Below are 23792 nucleotides of genomic sequence, written 5' to 3' on the forward strand. Positions count from 1 at the left end.
AGTTAAAATATTTTATCCAATTGGATTTTACTCAAAAAGACCAGAAAGCGACGTTCATTTAAAAGAAAACTTTATAAAGTTTGAACATTTCTGAACATAAACATTTCAGGACATATACAATTCTTTATATGAAACAGTAAATATCTCTTATGGTGAACAATCCTAAAAGTAATTTCAAAATAAACAAACTTTTTGCCTGTTTTTTTTTTATTTTTTTTTACAACCTTATATCCGTCATCACTCGAGGCACTTTCTGAATAAAGAGGCTTTTTGTACAACGACAAAGCAATTTACCGCTGAACCACTACCACGCCCCCGAGGCTACTCTTGTAGAGACCTCGCTTGGACCAAAATATATATACATATATATATATTTTATTTTTTTTACAGATGAGCCTTTTACAGCGGACATGCTGGCAGTGTGAGGCGTCTACACATGCAGGTTTAAATATACCTTTACACCACTAATTGCATTAATATCAACTCCAATCCTGCAACCGTGTAAAATAAATCCCTAAAAAGGTGTGGTCGTAAGGCAGCTTAAGTCCTGGTGTAGCTTAAAAGACACGTTGTCACACAAGTGGAATACATTAGCGCTACACAGCTTTGTAGCAAAGACAAACATCACATGCTCTTGGAGTTCATCCCAAGAGCTTGGCTTGCTGGCAAACTTCCCCCAGTCCATCAATACTGCAAGTTTAGAAGCTTGGAATGCCTTTCTTTGTTTAGCCCAGTGACTGATTGGATGCAGAGTAAGTAAGGAAACACATCCTCTTCAGCACTGTTTGATCACTTAAATAAATGGAACAAATTAAACCAAGCCTGCTCTCAATGGATTACTTCAAACAAAAGTGAAATAAATGGAACAAATTAAACCAAGCCTGCTCTCAATGGATTACTTCAACCAAAAGTGGTATTAATGCAGGCAACACAATGTCGTTGAAAGACACGGGACAAGGCGGACATGTGCACAAACTCTGTACGAACGAGAGAGCTTGTTTGTCGAGTGAGTGCGACTTGGCAATGAGCACATTAGACAAGAGTGGAAATGTTTGGACTGTGGTTCCACACTGCGTGCCCTTAGTACACAGTGGTGGTTCCACATTGCGTGCCCTTAGAACTCAGTGGTGGTTCCACACTGGGTGTCCTTAGAACACAGTGGTGGCCAAGTGGCTCGGAGTAGGAGGACGCTCCTCATCCTGAACATCTTGTGACCTCTCCTCCGCTATAAATGCAGAAAAAAAAAACATTTAAAAAAGTTGTTGCCCAAGTGGTTATTTACAATATATGTAGCAAACACACGCACTTTGTTGGTCGCCTCCCTTTGCCTCATTAAGCTCCTCCTCCTCGGGCAGTTGCACCGGAACCAAATCCTGCTCCTCTTCTACACTGGACTCCTGACAATATTTTATATCAGTACCAACGTCGCCTTCACAGGTTAGCTAATGGCTTAGCTCATCAGACAGCTGCTTACCTGCGATTCAGAGATGCGATCTTCATCAGAGTTTCTAAATCCCTCCGGCGCCTCCATAAGGAACTCCAAGCCGTCTCCTGCCTCTTCATCGCTGCAGGGACACAGAGGAAGCTCGTTTCACAGTAGTCTTTTATTTGTATTTTTTTTAATAATCCTATTATTATTGCTCATTATCTGGCACTGCTTCATCAACTTGTAATTATATTATACAGTAAAACTAGCACAAAGAGATTTGTGCAAACTAGGGCTGCAGCTGTCAAACAAACTTATCTATAAATTACTTGTTTAATAAAATAACTAAGTTTATCACTTTATAGTCTTAATGTGCGTTTCCGGCAAAATAGTTTGAACAATTTTTTTGTTGATTTTTTTTCTAATAAATGCACATCATCAATACTGAAATTGCACTTTTAACATTTGTACATTTATTTTTTTAAATTAATGCACAAATGCATCAGGATGGTATCCATTTGTATTAGTTAGACTTAAACGATTAATCAAAGCAACAGAATATAAATGTATAAATATATATAAATATAAAAGGTTTTTTTTTAATTACAATTAATTGTTGCAGTCCTGTTTGAAAAAAACAAAAATTTAATAAACAAACTTGTATGGTTCAAGGTGGAAATGTATTTGGGATTTCCCTTTTTGTTTCAAATAATAATGTTATTTTATATTAAATGCAGTCATAACATGAATGTAGCTCAGCTTCATCGCTGACATTCTTTACATTTTCCCATGCTCGTAATAAAACTCGATCAGAAAATATTCTACAAAAACATTAAAGGCCTACTGAAACCCACTACTACCAACCACGCAGTCTGATAGTTTATATATCAATGATGAAATCTTAACATTGCAACACATGCCAATACGGCCGGGTTAGCTTACTAAAGTGCAATTTAAAATTTCGCGCAAAATATCCTGCTGAAAACGTCTTGGTATGATGACGTCAGCGCGTGACGTCACGGATTGTAGAGGACATTTTGGGACAGCATGGTGGCCAGCTATTAAGTCGTCTGTTTTCATCGCAAAATTCCACAGTATTCTGGACATCTGTGTTGGTGAATCTTTTGCAATTTGTTCAATGAACAATAGAGACAGCAAAGAAGAAAGCTGTAGGTGGGAAGCGGTGTATTGCGGCAGGGGTTGTGCCGGATAACGCACCCCCGTCGTAGAATGCACCCCTTGACTGTTGTGCCGAATAACACAGCCGGTGTTTCATTGTTTACATTCCCGGAAGATGACAGTCAAGCTTTACCATTGGCCTGTGGAGAACTGGGACAACAGAGACTCTTACCAGGAGGACTTTGAGTTGGATGCGCAGACACGGTACCGTGAGTACGCATGCAGCTGCGGCTTCCAAACATTTGATCGCTTGCCCCTACGTGCGTGCCGCTATGTGCATGTCACGTACGTAACTTTGGGGACTTTGGGGAAATATATGTGCTGTATGAACTTTGGGGAGGTGAACGGTACTTTGGGCTGTGGGATTGAGTGTTGTGCAGGTGTTTGAGTTGTATTGGCGGGTTATATGGACGGGAGGGGGGAGGTGTTTGTTATGCGGGATTCATTTGTGGCATATTAAATATAAGCCTGGTTGTGTTGTGGCTAATAGAGTATATATATGTCTTGTGTTTATTTACTGTTTGAGTCATTCCCAGCTGAATATCAGGTCCCACCCGCCTCTCACAGCATCTTCCCTATCTGAATCGCTCCCACTGCCCTCTAGTCCTTCACTCTCACTTTCCTCATCCACAAATCTTTCATCCTCGCTCAAATTAATGGGGAAATCGTCGCTTTCTCGGTCCGAATCGTTCTCGCTGCTGGTGGCCATGATTGTAAACAATGTGCAGATGTGAGGAGCTCCACAACCTGTGACGTCACGCTACTCGTCTTCTACTTCCGGTAGAGGCAAGGCTTTTTTATCAGCGACCAAAAGTTGCGAACTTTATCGTCGATGTTCTCTACTAAATCCTTTCAGCAAAAATATGGCAATATCGCGAAATGATCAAGTATGACACATAGAATGGACCTGCTATCCCCGTTTAAATAAGAAAATCGCATTTCAGTAGGCCTTTAAACCCTGGTTGATTGCTGTTAATCAGTTGTAGGCCCATCCATCCATCCATTTTTTACCACTTGTCCCTTTCGGGGCCACGGGGGGTGCTGGAGCCTATCTCAGCTGCATTCGGGCGGTAGGCGGGGTACACCCTCATCTAACCGTGGCAAATTAATTTCCATGCAGTAGGAATTATTCATCAAAAATCAAATACAATATAATTTTCATAGCGCATAAAAAACAGTTTAAAACCTTCTAAATACAGTTTTTAACCAAAATGAGTTTCCTCCGCCGGGTGGCGGGGCTCTCCGTTAGGGATAGGGTGAGAAGTTCTGTCATCCGGGAGGAGCTTAAAGTAAATCCGCTGCTCCTCCACATAGAGAGGAGCCAGATGAGGTGGTTCGGGCATCTGGTCAGGATGCCACCCGAACACCTACATAGGGAGGTGTTTAGGGCACGTCCGACCGGTAGGAGGCCACTGGGAAGACCAAGGACACGTTAGGAAGACTATGTCTCCCGGCTGGCCTGGGAACGCCTCGGGATCCCCCGGGAGGAGCTGGACGAAGTGGCTGGGGAGAGGGAAGTCTGGGCTTCTCTGCTTAGGTTGCTGCCCCCGCGACCCAACCTCGGATAAGCGGAAGAAGATGGATGGACGACTCTATGTCGTTTTTAAACATAACTATACATGCTTACTACAGTAGGGATGTAACAGTATGAATATTTCATATCATGGTTATTGTAACCAAAATGATCACAGTTATTAATCATCACATTATTGTTCAATGTGCTCAAACAGCACTTATACACACAGAAATATTTTAACGAAGTTTAATTTTTAAAACTTAAATGTGTCCTGTATTAATGCTAGCATTTAAGATAGCTAGAAATTAGCCAGCTAGTTGCTTCTGTAGGAATCACTAAGTTTTTCAACTTGTGTTTATCACTGTTTCAGGAATTTTATTGCGGATTATCATTATACTGGTAATGGTTACATCGCAATGCTTGCACGTACAAAGTGCATTTCAGAGCACATCAGTTTAAAAAAGAGGAGGAACATGATGTATGTGTAAAAAGCTAGAAATTAAGTGTACATACTGTATGTAGATATGATATTTGGATGATGCATTTGAGTAGTGTTTGAACTTGTCCCTCCTCCTTAGGACTCCAGATGTAAATTAGCTACTAGGTTAGAGTCTTGTACAAGCATAAATAAATGAAATGAAATAAGAAGGGTTTTTGCCCCAGACATTTCCTGAAAATGTCATCAAAATCTGTCCATAACGGTTTGAGTTTTGTTGCTAACAAACCCTAAAGAAAACATAACCTCTTTGGCGAAGGTAATTAAGGATGCGTGCTGCAAAGCAAAGCCTGCCACCTTCGTCTCAAGCATTTCCAAGCCAACACAGAAGCGGTAGTGGTGCACCGCGTGGGAGGAAAAAAGCTTGATGGGAGCGCAGACACGTCAATTCGAGAAATATGAGAAGCTACTTAATAAACCATCACCTGGAAAATATATTTGAAGCCAGCGAGGCTAAACATCAATTTGTGAGGAATTTGCATTAACAACAGTTAAATTGTCTCACTTTTCTGAGAAACAGCATTTTCCAAACTGATATTAAATGTCCACTGCAGAGGACACTGCTTCTCAGAAAGTGACATTTGAAAGACACTAAACTGTACATTATTGCTTTCCATTTGTTACACTTGATGCTTACATTGTCACTTCAAAAACACTCAACTATGTTTTTTAATATATTTGCTTGAAACAGTGGATGTTGCTGCTCTATTCTTGGCACTTAAAAATGCATATTTGTAGTAATAATTATGATTATAACATTTGAGTATTATGTTTGTGTTCAATTACACTACGTGTTTTGTCCTAAACATTCATTTCACACACTATGATATTTTTACCAAGTCTTTTTTTTAGTGACATATACCGGTACCACAAAAATATCGTACCGTGGCCCAAATATCGTGATTGATATCGTTACATCCCTATTACAAATATGTCACATTTTCCTTTAGTCCAGAGTGTAAAGTCGAGCTTGGCTGATATACATAGTACCATCAGAGGGTAACACAAATTATAATACATCATTAATATTATAATTATATTATTATTAGTACATCTCCTGGGAGTTAAGTCTCCCCGTCTTTAAAGACTAGTGTCAACTCTGTAACTTTAATCGAGGGTCCTTAAACGCACCAGTTATGCGCTATGAGATGCAAAAGTGAAACTTGTACAGAACATTCTCTTATGCTGCCATCTATAGATTTATTATATTTTTTGTACCTTTTTTCTATCACTTTATCCTTATTCCAAAAAATGTTGCTTCTGTGTATGAATGCTTAGTGGTGAGCTTTGATGACATCATAACATCTGTGTTGACGTCACTTCGACATCTCTGTGTACATGAGCTCATTAGTCTGTGCAGGTGCACCTAAATAAGTGAATTTTTCCATTGCACCACTGTGTAGAATACAGTCCACATACCTTTCTCCAGAGTAGTTATCTTTGTCTTTCTCCCTCTCTGCTGTCTTCTCTTGCTCAGCCATATTGTCATCTTCATGCTGCTCCTCGTCTGCTTCTTTTTCTTCTTTGTTTTCCTTTTGCTGCTCGTCTTCCTCTTGGTTCTCAGACTCTTCTTGGTGCTCTACCACTTTTTCTTCCTCATCCTCCCGGTCAGAGCACTTGAAAAAGTCAAAGCTTTCCAGAGCCGTCTCCACTTCTTGGTGCTCTACCACTTCTTGGGGCTTTACCACTTCTTGGGGCTTTACCACTTCTTGGGGCTCTACCCCTTCTTGGGGCTCTACCCCTTCTTGGGGCTCTACCACTTTTTGGTGCTTTACCACTTCTTGGTGCTCTACCACTTCTTGGTACTCTACCACTTCTTGGTGCTCTACCACTTCTTGGTGCTTTACCACTTCTTGATGCTCTAACACTTCTTGGTGCTCTAACACTTCTTGGTGCTCTAACACTTCTTCTTCCTCATCCTCCAGGTCAGAGCAGTTGAGAAAGTCAAAGCTCTCAAGAGCCGTCTCCACTTCCTGGGTGAAACTAGAAGACGTGGGAAAGGGGACCTGTGGAGATAAGTAGTCGTTGCTCGTCATTACAAGGTGAAATAGGGATGTAGTGAACAAACATAAGCATGAACTTACAGCTGGAGCTCCATCAGACTGTTTTAGAGCTGGCTGACTTGGTCCTTCAGCCTTGATGGTTCCTGCTTTGGTGTGGACTATGGAGTCCTGCGGTGGATCGTTAGCATGCATGTTGCCACATTCCTCCGTCCTCTCTATGGACTCGGCGACGGTGGAGGAAACGTCAGCATCAGAACACGAGCAGCTTAGTTCTTCCAAGGTTTCCAGAACCTCTGATTGGACTGACAGTCTGTCTGTTAAAGTACATCCCTGACTGGTGGCGCTGATTTGGCTCCCAGAGCAGGAAGTCTGCGGGTGGCCGTTGTGCACTGAATCTTTTGGAGAGAAAACATCGCCAGCTTCGCCCTCGTCTTCCTCCTGGTTAGATGAAAGCGACGGCGTCGATACGCTGGACTTGTGCGGCGTGAGCGACAGTAGCGCGGTGACGTTGCTTTGAGGTATGTTGGAGGCCGACAGCCTCTGAGCGTGATGGGCCAGCGCCGGGCTGGAGGAGTCGTCAGAGGATTCAGAGGAGTTGGACCAGACTGTGCCGTTGTCGAGCTCTCCTTGTCGCTTCAGCAGAGACTGAAGGGGAAAGAAGATGTTGAGATGACATACAAACAAACACTTACTGGACATTTCATTAGGTGCACCTGTACAACCTCATGACAGTCAATGGAAGAGCTTTGTCAAGAAATCTGCTTTCACAAAAATAACCAGACCAAAAGGGCTTTTTCATTAATGTTAGAGCCTATTTTATTGTAAAATGTAGACCACATTAAATCCTACACTTACTGTATATTCCATTGTGACAACAAAGAAACGTTAATTATTAAATTCATAATAAAATACTTAAATATCCCATTAGTCTGAGTATTCACCACCTTAGCCATGACAGCTAAAATTTTACTCTGGTGCAACTTGTTTCCACTAATTATTCTTGAGTTAAGTCTACTTATGTTTAAGTCAATTAAGTGTACACATTTATGCTCATCCTGGGATATTTTTACTGCTTAATTTTAGAATATTTCCAAAAATACTTGTTCTACTTTGTCATTATGGATGCAACAATTTTGAGGGAAACACTAATTCAAAGACTTCAGTGTAACTACAAAATGGGGTAAAAGTGAAGAAGGTGAATACTTTTACTAGGGATGTTCTGGTTAGGGTTTTGTGCTGCCGATTTTGACCATCCGTGAGTGAGATCGGTCGATACCAATCTCTTATCAACAGTATATTTTTTTTTTACTATCTATTAATCATTTAAATCTTTTAGGTTTTTCCCTCAAAGTCCTGCTGTGTCCAGGGAAATATTCCCTGAGTTTATAAACAAAACAACAAAATTATTGAGAAAATTAAAAAAATCTATTAAATTATTCTTGTATCGATTATAAACTGATACTACCTCTGGTGTCAACAACGGCAATTTATAGATCCATCTGTAGCCTTACATGTCGTGTAGTGACTCCCGATACAGACACATTAACTGTTGTTGTTATATTATCCTCTCTCCAGACTCGTAATAATCCTACTTGTCAATGCCTTTTCACTTTTTGCAATAACACGCTTCTATCTGGACTTCTTATTTCTTGGTGTTGGTTTTGTTTAAAGCTAGATGAGCAGTTCGCTTAGCTATTAACATGCCTGCTCCTGGCTTGTAACATGTTGAGCCTCCAGTGATACCAATACTTGATAATGATACTTAGGAAACTAGAAAAAGCAGATTATTTGCTGTAATGGAGGTGATTAATAATTTAGGAGAGCAGTTACACACTGAATGGAGACACATAATTAGCTAGTGGCCACTTGTCAGCCTTGGACCAAATATAAATAGTGACAGTCAGATGGATCGATGTTTGTAATCAGCATTAAAAGACATAAATCATATCCGATCACATTTTTTTTTTAAGAAAATCGGCTCGATTGGCACATACTTTTTTCATGGGAAAATAAAAATTAAAACTGAGCATATCATCTTTGCAAAAGCAGAAATGTTGATACCCTATTTCACACTCACTAGACTGTGCAGGTGTACCTAATTTTTGACTGGTAATTCAAATCACCCATAAAGGTGCTTTCCAAAAAGTTGAAACTAAGAATAAACACAATGGTTCTCAAAGCGTCCGGCGGGTTGCAAAGTTGCACATGATTGTCATGACTAGGGCTGCCATATGTGGCGTGTAAGTAAAGTCCAATGGATGTGTTCCATGCGGGACGTGGAACAAATGGGTGCTTTGAAACCCGCAAGGCCACAGCGATTCAGGTCAGACCAATTTATTCAGGCAGCGCACAAATCGGGAACAATGGACACATAGGAGGTATGAAAAAAAAGGTGGAACCCACCAGGAAAATAATCCGTTGTAACGCTGCGGTTTACAAGCAAATAACACTTTTATTACTTATTTAATTGAGAACCACTGAATGAATACAATTGAGTACTGTTCCATAACAACTACAACTATTTATCTAAGTCCAATGTAATACTACAACTATTTGTACCATTTCCTCCTTATTTCTATGCGTTACAATGTCGTAGGACGAAGTGAAGACACTGATTTTACAGCCCAAATGTAACACTATACATTATGTACATTATTCTCTTAATTGTGGATGCGTTCCAATGTGTAAAAATATATTTTAAAAAATCACTCAACTGACATCTTGGTCAGAAATTATTTTCTTCCTTTATAATTTTCTCAACTGCTGCTGACAACATGTACCTGTGGCATACAAACTAAAAAAACCTTTTCTAGCGCCCCTAGTGGCCATAACAGGGAATGATTCAACTCGGAGGGGTCAATCACTTACTAGTACTATCAAACTAACAAGGTGCACTACAACTAGTTCCCACACACCAACTGTAAACGGCTGCATGGGGCCCTCGCACGGCTCAGTTCGCACGGTAAGAAAGCCGTCCCGTTCGTCCCGCTCTCATGGGCCACCTCCGTCAGCCGGCGGTTCTGCGATGCGCCCTCGTGATGTGTGCTCTTCAGCGTGGTGAGGAAGAGGAGGATCATATTGGACGGCTACTCAACCACTATTAAACAGCTACAAGGGCCGCAGCTCCGCTCATACATGCTGCTGCTGTCACAGCGCCTTCTAGCGCCATCATTCGTCGCAGGACTACTCGCGTCAGGCACACCACTTCCACAACCACATGACCGGACACACAGTCCTGTGCCATTATCCTCACACACATCAGTGCTACCGCTACACACAAAGCAGTTGGGGAGCAGCTGAAACAGAACAAGCCAGTGAAATGAAAGTAATAGCAAGCCGTGAGTGAGGCAAACACATTACTGGATAAACTCACTGGCCACTTTATTGCATACACCCAAACAATTGTGTCGTTTCAACGCATTGATGGAATTTCTCAAAGGTTTATTCACCTCTGTGTTAAACGCCGAGCTCCACAGAGTGGATCACATTGTGTGTACCAAATGAAGGGACCAGTGAGTAAACATACAGGTTAAATAGAAAATGTTGCCTGTGGACTCACATAAAACACTTGCTCCCGCATGGAGGGTGTGTCTGGAGGGCTCTGATTGGACAGAAGACGTTTGGAAACTGTACTGGTGGATGATGTCTGGTCGTCCTTATCAAATGGACTGGAATGAGATCAATTTAAAAAATTAGGTAAATAAACAAAGTAAAAAACTAAGTGATATGAGTTGAATAAAGAACTTTATACCAGGAGTCTCCCTCTAATACACATTTTGAGTAACTCAGCAAAGGATCTAAGAATATGTGCATAAAGTTAGTTTTTAAGGCAAATGAACACAAAATGGCCTGCTATGCAATAGGGTTGCAACTAACGATTCTTTCAGTAGTCGACTAGTCCGCAATTATTTTTTCGGTTAGTCGACTACCCAAACGATTATTGCCTATAATCTGCTGTACATTATTGTGTTTGACATTAAGTCCGCAACTTGATTTGAACTCATTATAGTAAATTAATTTGTAACAAAATAAACAATCACTGAGAAAATAATGGTTTTACTTTATAACACAAAGTAAATAACCACAGTGAAAAATAAATCAACAGAATTAGGTGCAAGATGTCCTGCAAACATGAAATTCAGTACAAAAAATGTTTTTATCCAGTATTGTTACAGTTTATTTAGCTGCAATTATTTACTTAAAGCAACAAAAATGCAAACATGAACACATCTGGCTTTTAATCAACAAACAACAAAAACATTTTGTATATCATTTATTTACTCGATGATGTCAAATAATTGTAGCAGCCCTACTATGCTATATTAACAGTGCAAGGAGACATTACTATTAAATGAATTAAATAGGCAGTAGCTCCTTCAGCTTTTTCTTCTTATAGTCTGTAACTTTTTAGAGAAGGCTATCCCAAACTTGTTAGCTTAAGGCCAAAATTAGAAATGGGATTCCCCTAATCAATGGACCCAAACCAACATTAATTTATTACAAAAATATGAAAGAAAAAGTCCTTACCATTAAATATCTACTAGAATCTGGCTGAATATTAGTAGCAGTGTTTGGACTAACCTTGTGATAGTCCATGGCCAGTTGGGCATATACTTATATTCATCTCCTTAAGTAATTAAATTTCTATTATTGAATTTAGTGTTTCAGGTACACTGTGCGAAAAGTGTTTTATTTTTTTATAACAGGGACATTTTGAGGACTGTGGCAAAGAAGGTGTATTGCTGCATGTTTCCATACCTCCAAGTCACCTCCAAGTTGAGCTTCACTGTTCCAAGGTCATTGATATCCACAGCAAGGGTCTGCGGGAGGGGGCAGAACAGGTCCAGCATTTCACAGGACACGCTACCCACCACCACGTGATTGGCCAAACTCTTCAGCTCTGTCACCTGAAAAGAGTAAGACTTAGAATATCCTTGGAACAATTCCTACCTAATCAAGGTACATTGATTAGGGTATTGTAGAATAAATCAATGAAACCACACCTCCTTGGTGGAGGTGAGCATCAAGTAACACACTCATTCATTGCTTACCTTAATGGACAGGAGTTCTGTGACAAGAGGCAGAAAAATGTACTCTTCGCTGTCCCATATCTGCTTGTTGCTGACTTCGACGCGGCCCCGCAGCCTCCAGCGTTGCCGCCCATAGCGCATTAGCACCTGCACAGTGAGTGAATATGAATATCATGCTTCCCATTAAACAAAATATTTGGAACATCAAATATAAATAGCTCAACATTATAGTCTTCAAACCCCTTCAACTGGTAAAAAAACAACGACAACTATTTGGTCAATTAAATTGATGACAATAAATGTATTACGGTACAGTAATTCTCTGGGGTTAAAATTCATAATTTCCACATGCATGTTTAAATTAACGTGTCTTATAGTTGTTGGTTTGTTTTTTTTAAAGGGACCAATGAAGATTTTAATCTACATTTAAAACACTTCCCTGTGGTCTAAATAATATGTATTGGATATGTTTGATGCAGATTTTGCGTAAATGTTCCTCTACTGTCACTTTTATAACCTACTTTCTGCATATGTCTGTATAATATACAAAACCCAAAACCAGTGAAGTTGGCACGTTGTGTAATTCGTAAATAAAAACAGAATACAATGATTTGCAAATCCTTTTCAACCTATATTCCATTGAATAAACTGCAAAGACAAGATATTTAATGTTCGAACTGAGAAACCTAATTTTTTTTTGCAAATAATCATTAACTTAGAATTTAATTGCGGCACGACATTGCAAAAAAGTTGGCATGGGAATTTTAACCACTGTGTTACATGGCCTTTCCTTTTAACAACTCTCAGTAAATGTTTGGGAACTGAGGAGACCAATTTTTGAAGCTTTTCAGGTGTAATTATTTCCCATTCTTGCTTGATGTACAGCTTAAGTTGTTCGACAGTCCGGGGTCTCCGTTGTCGTATTTTACGCTTCATAATACGCCACACATTTTCAATGGGAGACAGGTCTGGACTACAGGCAGGCCAGTCTAGTACCCGCACTCTTTAACTACGAAGCCACGCTGTTTTAACAATGAGAATGTTGCTTGGGTGGCAACATATGTTGCTCCAAAATCTGTATGTACCTTTCAGCATTAATGGTGCTTTCACAGATGTGTAAGTTACCCATGCCTTAGGCACTAATACACCCCCATACCATCACAAATGCTGGCTTTTGAATTTTGTGCCTATAACAATTTGGATGGTTCTTTTCCTCTTTGTTCCGGAGGACACGACATCCACATTTTCCAAAAACAATTTGAAATGTGGACTCGTCAGACCACAGAACACTTTTCCACTTTGCATCAGTCCACCTTGGATGAGCTCGGGCCCAGCGAAGCCGGCGGCGTTTCTGGGTGTTGTTGATAAATGGCTTTGGCTTTGCATAGTAGAGTTTTAACTTACACTTACAGATGTAGCGACCAACTGTAGTTACTGACAGTGGTTTTCTGAAGTGTTCCTGAGCCCAGGTGGTGATATCCTTTACACACTGATCTCGGTTTTTTATGCAGTACCGCCTGAGGGATCAAGGTCACTCGCTTGGCCGCTTACGTGCAGTGATTTCTCCAGATACTCTGAACCTTTTGATGATATTACGGACCGTAGATGGTGAAATCCCTAAATTCCTTGCAATAGCTCGTTGAGAAATGTTGTTCTTAAACTGTTGGACAATTTGCTCACACATTTGTTCACAAGTGGTGACCCTCGCCCCATCCATGTTTGTGAATGACTGCGCATTGCATGGAAGCTGCTTTTATACCCAATCATGGCACCCACCTGTTCCCAATTAGCCTATTTACCTGTGGGATGTTACAAATAAGTGTTTGATGATCATTCCTCAACTTTCTCAGTCTTTTTTGCCACTTGTGCCAGCTTTTTTGAAACATGTTGCAGGCATCAAATTTCAAATGAGCTAATATTTGCAAAAAATAACAAAGTTTTCCAGTTTGAACGTTAAGTATCTTGTCTTTGCAGTCCATTCAATTGAATATACGGTAGGTTGAAAAGAATTTACAAATCATTGTATTCTGTTTTTATTCACGATTTACACAATGTGCCAACTTGACTGGTTTTGTGCTTTGTACTTTGTCATACCTACTCTTGTGTTTCTCAAACCCAGTTGTAATGTCACCGCCTTTTTCCATCGTAGTTTAGCAGCTAATACAATTTTCTACTGTTCCTGTGTAAAATGTCGTAAAGTCAAATAAAAGCGGCTAATCCAATTTTCTACTGGTCCCGTGTAAAATGTCGTAAAAGCAAATAAACATGGAAGTATCTATTTTATCGACATTAGGAGGAGGAGCTCCTCCCACTATACTTATGTCCATATAGGTAGCTCCTACCCAAAAAGCATTAATCTTATAATTTGTCGCTTTGGCATTTTTTAAACGCAAGTATCCAACATTGTAACATTACAAAGTCAGAAAAGTAAAATATCATCTTAGGAACCCCTTAACAAAGTGTTTGTGTGGACTTTTGCATGCATTTGTGTTTAGGTCACCTCATACTGGTCACCAGCACATAGCCTGGCGAAGCCGGCAAGGCCTGTAAACATGAATAAGAAATGATGAGTTGAGAAGAAAGGGGAAGAGAAAGTGATGACTGTAGAAAAGTGACTCACCCTTCATCTTGACATGAAACTCTCCCATGTGGCCTTCCAGTTCACTCTCCAGTGAGCACATGCGCTACACAGACATCAAAATATTAGTACAACTCCTGCATCATCTCACTGATGTCAAGGTAATGACATAAAAAATTGAAGCCAACGTGTCGACTCTGGTTCAGCCTCTCACCTCTGTACATTCCCTGAAGCCTTTGTTTGCCTCACTCAGGCTCTCCCTGGCCTCCTTACTCCCACTGGCGGAGTTAAAGGCTGCTACCATTTTACTGGCGCCATCTCGAAGTCGCCGCTGTATGCAGTAAGCATCATACAGCTCCTCTACCTACGAGAGAGACAGGAGGTTTCAAATAACTTCATATAATCAATTACTGAACTGTAAATAACGGTTATTAGCTGATTGATCATTTAAAAAAATACCTTGCTGAGGTGGAATTCCAAGCGACGCATGAATCTCTCTATGGCTTTCACTTGCTAAAATAAAAGAGGCCAAATTAGTCAAGCTTATATGTATTGTTTTTTAATAAAGTTTATATGTGTGTCCCAGTCTCTGAGTCCATATATAGTGGTACCTCAACTTATGAGTAATTTGAGGTACTGCTATCTCAGATTTTTCTTATGCTTTAAATTGTGGGAATAATTGTGATATAATATTTGCGAGAATTATGAGAATAATAATCACGAGCCCAACACGACACCGGTTGAAGTAATACTTGTCACAGAGTTATATGCATATATTGTACACTCATTCATCTACCAGAACTTAAATACAAAAACAATTCGAAATGTGTATCAAACATTCTACCTTTCCAGAAATAATAATGCCACACATTTAGGTAACACTGTTGGTTAATCAAAAAAAAAAAAGTACATACATACATAATATTGTGCAGATCAGAAAAAATATAATTGCTTAAGGAGCAGTACCCCTTCGGGCCATCGGATCAATTTGGAAAAAACTTGAAGGAAAAACCTGCGGCGTGGTAACGTCAGGAAAATAAAGCCTAACATCAAGATTTCTGTCAAATGACGAGGGTCTGGGCTCTACAACGTGCAATTTTAATTGTGTTTGTGTTTTTTGTAATTGTATAGAATTGCACTGCCACACTGCTAATTTGCAACATGGAAAGATAACAACCCAACTTTTCAGTGCCATGTAGTGCAGTTTATTACTTCTACTGCAAGCTACAACATAAAAGTAAACCTTATTGTTAAACAAACACCTGCTGTACCTTTATAAATGCAGTATTTTGGATTGTAAAGCTGTCCCTAATGTGGTCACCAGTGAGTGTATACAACAGCTGTCAGTGAAACTCACCTTATCCTGCTCATACAAAGAGCCCTGCGGAAGAAAATAAAACATTTAGCATCATAAAGAGTCCAATTAGCATCCCGACTGGCACTGCTCGATACCAGTGAGACCAGTTTTTGAATAGACCGTCTCTCACCAGTCGCCCATTTCTCTTGTTTTCTCTGATCTGCTGGCCCAGACTGTCCAGCTCCAGCTGGTGGACCTGTAAGTATGACCTAACAACAACAAAATGCAATGTTTCACTTTTAATGATTTTCCACCTGGCAGGCACCCACGTTGAGTGTCAACTCACTGTAAGCCCCGACGTAAGGCGGCGTAGACCTCATCCAGCCGCTCAGGCTGCGGGGTTTTGGCAGGGGGCAGCTTGGTGGAGCCTGTGAACATCCTGCTTCCTTACAAGGCACGTTTCTCTTGGATCAAACAGTGCTGGTAGGCGGAGAGCCGCACAGTGACAAAAGTTAATTTCTGCGACGAGACAATCATAAAGAAAGCAGGCTGGAGGAAGCAGGATGGAGGTACCTGATGACTGGAGGGATCCTGTCACTACTGGAGCATGCTGGCAGGGCCAAATGGAGCACTGGGGCTTTAATAAACCAAAGGACATGTCCTGTAATTGTGCCCAAAAGACAGATGAGAGGCCTTTTCCCACTCATGCTTCACTGTACCGGACAGGAATATTCCTCCCACCCGGCCATTTTTTAACAATCTTCATAATGACAGATGGGAAGGAGGCGATAGAGGACAGAAACCTGTTTCACTTCCACTCTGGGTAAATATTTTAAGTGTCTGAGTCACAGCATGATGCTCTCTATAGCTACGACCACAGCAGTCACCACGCTTAAGCTTGTCTTCCTTTTTCTTCTTTTCTCCTGCCGCCACTCCCCCCATCTTTTCGCCCCCACTTCCCTGCACAGAGCAGGAAGTCTCCTAGTGGCCTCCATACAGGAAATTCTACACAGACGCTTGGCCCGAGAATATAAAGCAATCCCTGCGACGTAGGCGAATGTGTAAAATAATGGCTGTTTTTCGAAAAGAAAATGTTGAGATTTGCGTGATCAGGGTGACTATAGGAGGAGGGTCGTGCCTGTGCTAAGCTAGTCACAAAAGAGATTATGGTTTTAAACCAACTTAAATCTGTCATGTAAGAGCCAAACCCCTTATTAAGACATGGAATCTGTGAATGAACAAAGGATGGGAAGCTGTCTTGCATTTTTACTCAAATGGCCCAAATTTCACCTTTTTTTTTTTTTTAATACATCAACTTGTACTTGTCCAAAACACATACATTAATCATTTGATCAACATGCTGCCTTTATGTGTTACCCTGTCACAGAGTGATGACGCGGGGTGCGGGTGGGTCTCCCTCAATGGCCAAGGGCTAATCTAGGTGACATACTGTGAGGATTAACAGAAGGTTGGGGGGGGAGAAGAGAAAAAGTGCTATACAGTGACACTGGTCACATTTCATTCAAAAGTGCAACTGGATGATGTAAGTCAATGAAACAAGAGACCTTGTGAAGGAACACGCACATACTCTCCGAAACAACATGTACTAGCACGCACACACACACACACACACACACACACATTCAACAGCTAACTATGGGTTTTCCTTTCATTTCGATGAGCTTTTATCCCTTTCCCTACATTAGAGATCATTAGCTGCATTAATCCTCTCCTAGCGAGCGGAGCAAACAAAGACGACACTGTTTGAAAGCACCTCACAAGACTGGAGTTTTCTTTCCAAAAAAAGTATTTCATGCACAAGCCACATAATGTGTTGTGCTACTTATTCCCACACATAAACCACACATTTAATGTTAGAAAACATACAACCAGATGTGTCAATAAACAATCGAAAGGGTCACTCACAACAAATGTTACAGTTCCTGTAGTCCTTAACTGACCTATGACCTATGTACTGTACATACACTGGACTAATGATTCTCAAACTGTGGTATGTGTACCTGTAGTGGTATGCAGGCTCCATCTAGTGGTACACTAGATTTGATTCATTATTTTCATTTTATTTTCCTATATTCAAGCACAGCGTAACTGTTTCAACTCTGTGTAATGTTACAGTGGTCAAAATATTAAATATTAATATTCTGCTTTATCTTTAAGATTTTCAAGCAGCTTTCTGATCAACTCTTTCAGGATGCGCTGTTTTGTCAGCGGTCTTATTTGCCTGGCTCCACTTCGAGTGTGTCTTCTCCACGCCCACTTTGATGTAATTTTTAGCGCTTTCATATCAAGTCCATCCATCCATCCATCCATTTTCTACCGCTTATTCCCTTCGGGGTCGCGGTGGGCGCTGGAGCCGAGTCTACTAACAAATATAAGTTAGAACTATACGCTACTTTGAATTAGAAATGGATATAGTGGAGAATGCATATCCATGCACAAGACAGTCTGCCCCACATCAAGAGGATAGAGAAAAAGAAGGACCTTATTGACAACAACATTGGACTGGTTGAACTGCAATGGCGGACCATGTATGGAAATATCCGCTGACGTCACATGTGGCACAACGTCTCAAAAGGAGCAAATTCAGAACGAGTCAGTAGGAAGGAAAGCAAGAATATCTTACAAATATCTCCGTAATGCCTCTAATATTTGATTTCAAATTTCAATGCAGCCCACAAATACAGGTACAAATAAAAAAAGAAAAGAAGAAAACTTAAGTTTTGCATAAAAGGGCCCCTTTAAGTACAGTGTTTTATTTTCCTATATTCTAACACAGTGTCACTGTTCAAACTGTGTGTTATGTTACAGTGGCCAAAAGATTAAACATACTTGTTAAATAAAACTTCTACCTTGTTTTTAATGAAAACTTTGGCCTATTCCACCATTGTATTTTAATGTTGGTCATTATGGTGATACTTGGAGAGCTAAGTTTTTACTGAGGTGATACTTGGTGAAAAACGTTTAAGAACCACTGCACTGGACCATTCTTCAAAATAATCAATTAGTAAAATAAATGATACTAGGCAATGACATACCGTACATCAGGAAATCACATACATGAACCATTAAGTGATGGATTTGTTATGACCAACAGTTAAACATGAATTCATTTGAAAACACACATAATGTTAACGTTCTAGTAGTAACCATCCTAAAAGGGCAAGTCAAACAATAACACTGACTGTTTTCATTACACGACTAGACTAAAATGTATGTTGCAGAGGTTGGGGTGTGTTTTGGAGAAATAAGAAGCAATGAAGGGTACTCAGTGGCCTAGTGGTTAGAGTGTTCGCCCTGAGATCGGTAGGTTGTGAGTTCAAACCCTGGCCGAGTCATACCAAAGACTATAAAAATGGGACCCATTACCTCCCTGCTTGGCACTCAGCATCAAGGGTTGGAATTGGGGGTTAAATCACCAAAAATTATTCCCGGGCGCGGCCACCGCTGCTGCTCACTGCTCCCCTCACCTCCCAAGGGGTGATCAAGGGTGATGGGTCAAATGCAGAGAATAATTTCGTCACACCAAGTGTGTGTGTGTGACAATCATTGGTACTTTAACTTTAGTCAGTGACGTGCTGTCAGGGGAGGCAAGTGAGGCAGTGCCTCACCTTGCCACCAGGGGGGGTAAAAGGCTTAACCATGAGATTTTCAAAAACGAAGTAATAAAATAATATAAGTTTGAATATTCTTTTGGTCTATGTTTTCTATGTGATTTTGGTGTGGTTCCTGTATATTTTTAGACGAGAAGTGTATTGAGCGTGTGCTTGTTGCCATGGGGAAAAGGCAGGCCATGAGGCAGCAAGTACCTCTGCCTCAAGGTAGGGGGCGATATATTGTCTACTTGCAGTTCAATGCCCCAGCAGTACTCTGACTCGCCACACTGGGAGAAGTGAAGGCGCTCACGGTAGCAGACACATGTCTCTCCAGCAGAAGCCAGCCTTTTTTTTTTAACTGTATTTATAACAAACATAGCATTTTTATTGGAGTAAGCCAGCGTTTGTGGGTGTTTTTTTGTCAGATGCTTTGAATGAAATTGAATTAAATGAATGTGTCTGCCAAGATGAAATACTTCTCTAAACTGGATTTTAAGACAAAATGAATGTAATCATACAAAGTACGTTTTCATGGAGGATAGCTATTGCTGCTTCAGATACAAATACAGAAAGGTAAGATACACTCACAACACTTGATTTATTTTGTTTAAAGCAAATGGGACCAAAAAGTATTTAATAACAACTTTATGAAATACTTTTTGGATCCATTTCTCATATCATAATATCATTATGATTACGTTTTTATGAAAGCGAATTACTCCCTTCTTTTTCGTGTTATTCTAATGTGCAACCTAAATCAACAATGATTAGAGCTGCATACATGAATTTAAGTTAAAAAAAAGAAAATAAAAAAACTCCAAAAGTATCTATGCCTCACCTGGTGTATAGTTCACCGCACGTCACTGGTAGTAGTCACAATAAAAACACAACCGCTACACTTCCAGATTAGTGGATTAGCTAACCCGGCGGCAGAAGGCCACTTAGTGGGATAAACAGTCGCATCACAGCCGGGGCCGCTTCACTTGGATGGAGCTTCAACAGCAAAACTTGGGAGCCAAATGTAAAATTCAGCCAGGATTCTAAGGAGTTCACAACTAACCATCAAATATAGAGAATATGGATCAAAAAGTCGACTGGCCAGTTTATTAGAAACATAAACACCGCTAGCGAGGGAGCCCCCAAAAAGGAGAAAAGCGAAATACAATGACGACGAGCTGGCGGATATCAAGCGGACTACATCCCAGCAAAGCTAATTTAGCGTCGCCAATAGTAAGAGAGATCTTAAAAACTGCCTTCTTGTGACCTTGGTCGATTAAACAAGCTCTCACCTCTCTTTGGAAGTCCGACACACCGGAGACTTGGGCATAAATCCCATGGCCAACACGATGCTCCACACAGTTCGCTAGACTTCTTCGGGGCGCTGTCTTTCTCCTCGATTTCGCAGTTTTTTGTGTCCATACAGTGGAGCGGTCACCAATAGACGACTTCCGGTTGATCATTTCCACAATAAAAGCCCCTTATGTGAGTCAAGAGTTGGGTTGCAAATGTACACACTTGGCATTATGTTCAAAAACGATTTGCTCTGTGCTAATATAACTAAAAGGTAACGTAGTTTTTATGTATGTTAAGACTATTCCAAATAAACACAATGTTTAATTTGTAATTAATGTGTATTTATGTAATAATGTTTAGTTATGTCGAATCACAATGCCATTGTCTCTCTGTGGCAATCCCTAACAGGAAAAAATATGTTAATTATTATTTCCCATAGAAAAAATAATTATTGATAATGTGTTCTTGTTACTCAAACACATGCATGAGTCAAGTAGTGTAAAAATGTTGAAGATTAAACATTTCAGTGCGTCCCCCCGCCCCCACACACTCTCAACCGTGACTAAATAGTATATTTTTTCCATAAAATTGTTATAAGTATATCCCTGCATGACATTGTATCATTTTTAACATTAAAGAAAGAAGTATATATTAATTTACAGCAATAACTTTATTAACATTGTTATTAGCCTGTAACAGAAAATATAGTTTTTCCTGAAATAAAAAAAAGTATCCTTATTTAAACTATAAACATTTTTTGACCGGTTTGAACCTATTAATATGGACAAATATAATTAAATAAGCTCAATAAATGATAATAAATTCAAAATGATCAGCAACATTTAACTCAGGAGCACAATATATAAACTTTAACCTACAAAACAAAAATCAAAACAATTTGTGCTGATTTTATTATCATCAAGATGAGGAAGTCATAATTTATGCACGGTTACAATGAGCACGTTTTGCAGTACACACCTTTGTAAAGCGTGGTTCAAAGCATGATACTGATAAACCATGTTCACACACGCCCCACTGGCATTTCACCTTCCATGGGGGCCGCCCCACTAATCGAAAATGATTGCTTCATATAGCCAGTAGGATTTAAGACAATCTGGTCTACTGGCCCTACAAACAAGACGTCCCTATTTATTTTTCAGGGAGTTGGCAACCCTAAGTAGATCCCCTCTATTTGCGTGTGGGGGTTACGTTCTGAGACCCTCCAAGGCCCAGGGCAAAATGATGATTATCGATGAATATAAACCAAACAAATGTTAAAGGAGCCATATGTATGAATATGGCCATAAATGGTACTGCAATCACCGTCAAAATGTTGTAGTCCCCTGCCCCTCTCCATGACTGAGGTTGCCAGATAAGCAGCCAAATCCAGCTTGATCAACTGGAATACTCCAAGGAACTTCAAACTTCCACTGCCTCTTACAAGGGGTTGAGGTGCCGGGACCATAATAGCTAAATAAACAAACGTTTTGTCAATAACAAATCTCTAACCAACACATTTCACACAGAAATTAGGATATTTTCAGGAAGAAGTACGTCATGCTTTACTACAATATCACAACAAATGCCAATCATATGGTTATTGTCAGTACTATCAGAAAACAAAGGCTAAAACGAACTACAACCAACGCTAGCAATGGCTATATTGGTTAAAATAAGTAGAACATGCTTAGCAGCTTAATGTACGCCCAAAACTAAAGAGGATACATTTTACCAAGCCTATAGGCTACTGTTTCAAACGTTTCAGATTGCCATATAACTTGGTACATGTAGTCCACAATATGAAAACATGAATGAGAAATTATTTTGTGATTTGGCTGGCTCCATCCGTGCTAATGTTGGGACCCATTTCCTCTGCATATCAGCATATTGAGAATAGGCACTGACACTACCCATATCCACAATGGTTTTATTTGTCGAAAATATATTTTGCCCTGTCAGTTTGATTACACAATGACACACATATATTTCCCGCGTTAGCCTATATGTACTGTAGATGTGTCATCGAACTGGGCTATACGTATGTTCCCATTGCATGAACATACTAGTTTTGTTAGACAAGATCATAGACTGTATTGGACAATGTAGTTTACATATGAACAGTCCATTTCCATTTATTACAAGTAATAAGAAAACGTAAATGCTTGACTTACCTATCAAGGAGGAAATTAGTAAGTTTGGCATCAGATGAAAAAATATTATCCGCCTTCACTTCAATCGTCTCCATCTTTCAAAGGCATCACTTAAACAAATCCTCTTTTTGTTCCTGGCTTTGTCATGAATAACTTGAGAATCGTAACGACGCCTTTCAGATTTACTAAGGCCTGACATGTTTAGTAACTTTACCAGTGGCAGTAGCTAGACGAAGATGGCAGTGCATAAGTGGCAACCTGGATGTGACACACTCACTGACTTTCTAATTGGTCAAACGATAGAGGGCGGGACATCGAAATTAAAACAATAACAATATTTCGGGGCTGTAAATCGAATTTTGAAATGAGCGTATTCCGACTGATCTACTGTTATCAGTTATAGAGGTATTCGAAAAGAACATGGTTTATTAATGCCTTTTGACATATCAAGACTATCTAATGATCATTTGACATGAAATTCTTACAAACGGCTCCTTTAAATTTTTAAATGCAAAGGAACTTACCACTAATGAATGATAATGAAATATGATTGATGCAGACAATATGTATGCTGTAATGTTGTGCATTTTATGCTTTATTGTCATGGATTTGCTGTGAAAAAAATCAGCCTTTTATCATAAAGACACAGCACATATGTGTGGGGTTTCTCACAACTTAAGAAAAAAGTTAAGAAACCCGGAAACATGAATCGCAAATAGGGGATGACTGTATTGATATGTTTACAGTACAATTGCACAACATTTTTATTTTATTTATTTAGCTTTTATTTAACCAGGTAAAAATCCCATTGAGATCAAGGAACTCTTTTCCAAGGGAGACCTGACCAAGAGGGCAGCAGCAAGGTTACATTAAAAAACAGTAAACAACACATAAAACATCACATTTACAACATTAAAACTTGCTCACATGACACATGTGCATACGAACAAGGTAGACTGCAATTCTTTCACAGAAGCTTTAAACTCATTCAATGTAACAAGGGTTTACATTTTGGGGAAAAACACAAAATACAGACAGTTATATTGCCAAATAACATACCATTAATAATACAGTGCAGTTCTATACTACAGAAAACGCCACCATATATTGTTTAATTATTACATATTTGACAGTATCAATCAAAACTAATGTCTGTAAAAGCACAGGAAACTTAGCGCAGAGCGAGTGGAGGAAATGCGAAGGAAGAGAT

The 23792-nt window shown here is 39.8% G+C and overlaps 1 protein-coding gene across 2 annotated transcripts; it reads right to left on the reverse strand.

Annotated features, from left to right (window-relative positions):
• Nucleotides 1–57: 57 nt before the first annotated feature.
• Nucleotides 58–20577, reverse strand: ripor1 (RHO family interacting cell polarization regulator 1). Of its 2 annotated transcripts, none has more exons than XM_061964119.2 (17): nt 20429–20577; nt 16099–16186; nt 15872–16005; nt 15716–15794; nt 15586–15609; nt 14688–14741; nt 14443–14592; nt 14271–14334; nt 14151–14194; nt 11672–11797; nt 11379–11527; nt 10180–10288; nt 6702–7265; nt 6037–6623; nt 1475–1565; nt 1307–1397; nt 58–1225 (listed from the first exon to the last, which is right to left on the reverse strand). In XM_061964119.2, the coding sequence occupies exons 3-17, from the start codon at nt 15961–15963 to the stop codon at nt 1149–1151; spliced, it is 2301 nt and encodes a 766-aa protein (XP_061820103.2). In that variant the 5' UTR covers nt 15964–16005; nt 16099–16186; nt 20429–20577; the 3' UTR covers nt 58–1148. The 2 variants fall into 2 exon arrangements, with proteins under 2 accessions (XP_061820103.2, XP_061820104.2); XM_061964120.2 differs by having other exon boundaries at nt 16099–16162; nt 20429–20569.
• Nucleotides 20578–23792: the final 3215 nt, after the last annotated feature.

The sequence above is a fragment of the Nerophis lumbriciformis genome, linkage group LG06 (assembly GCF_033978685.3).
Source record: "Nerophis lumbriciformis linkage group LG06, RoL_Nlum_v2.1, whole genome shotgun sequence".
Taxonomy (NCBI): Eukaryota; Metazoa; Chordata; class Actinopteri; order Syngnathiformes; family Syngnathidae; genus Nerophis; species Nerophis lumbriciformis.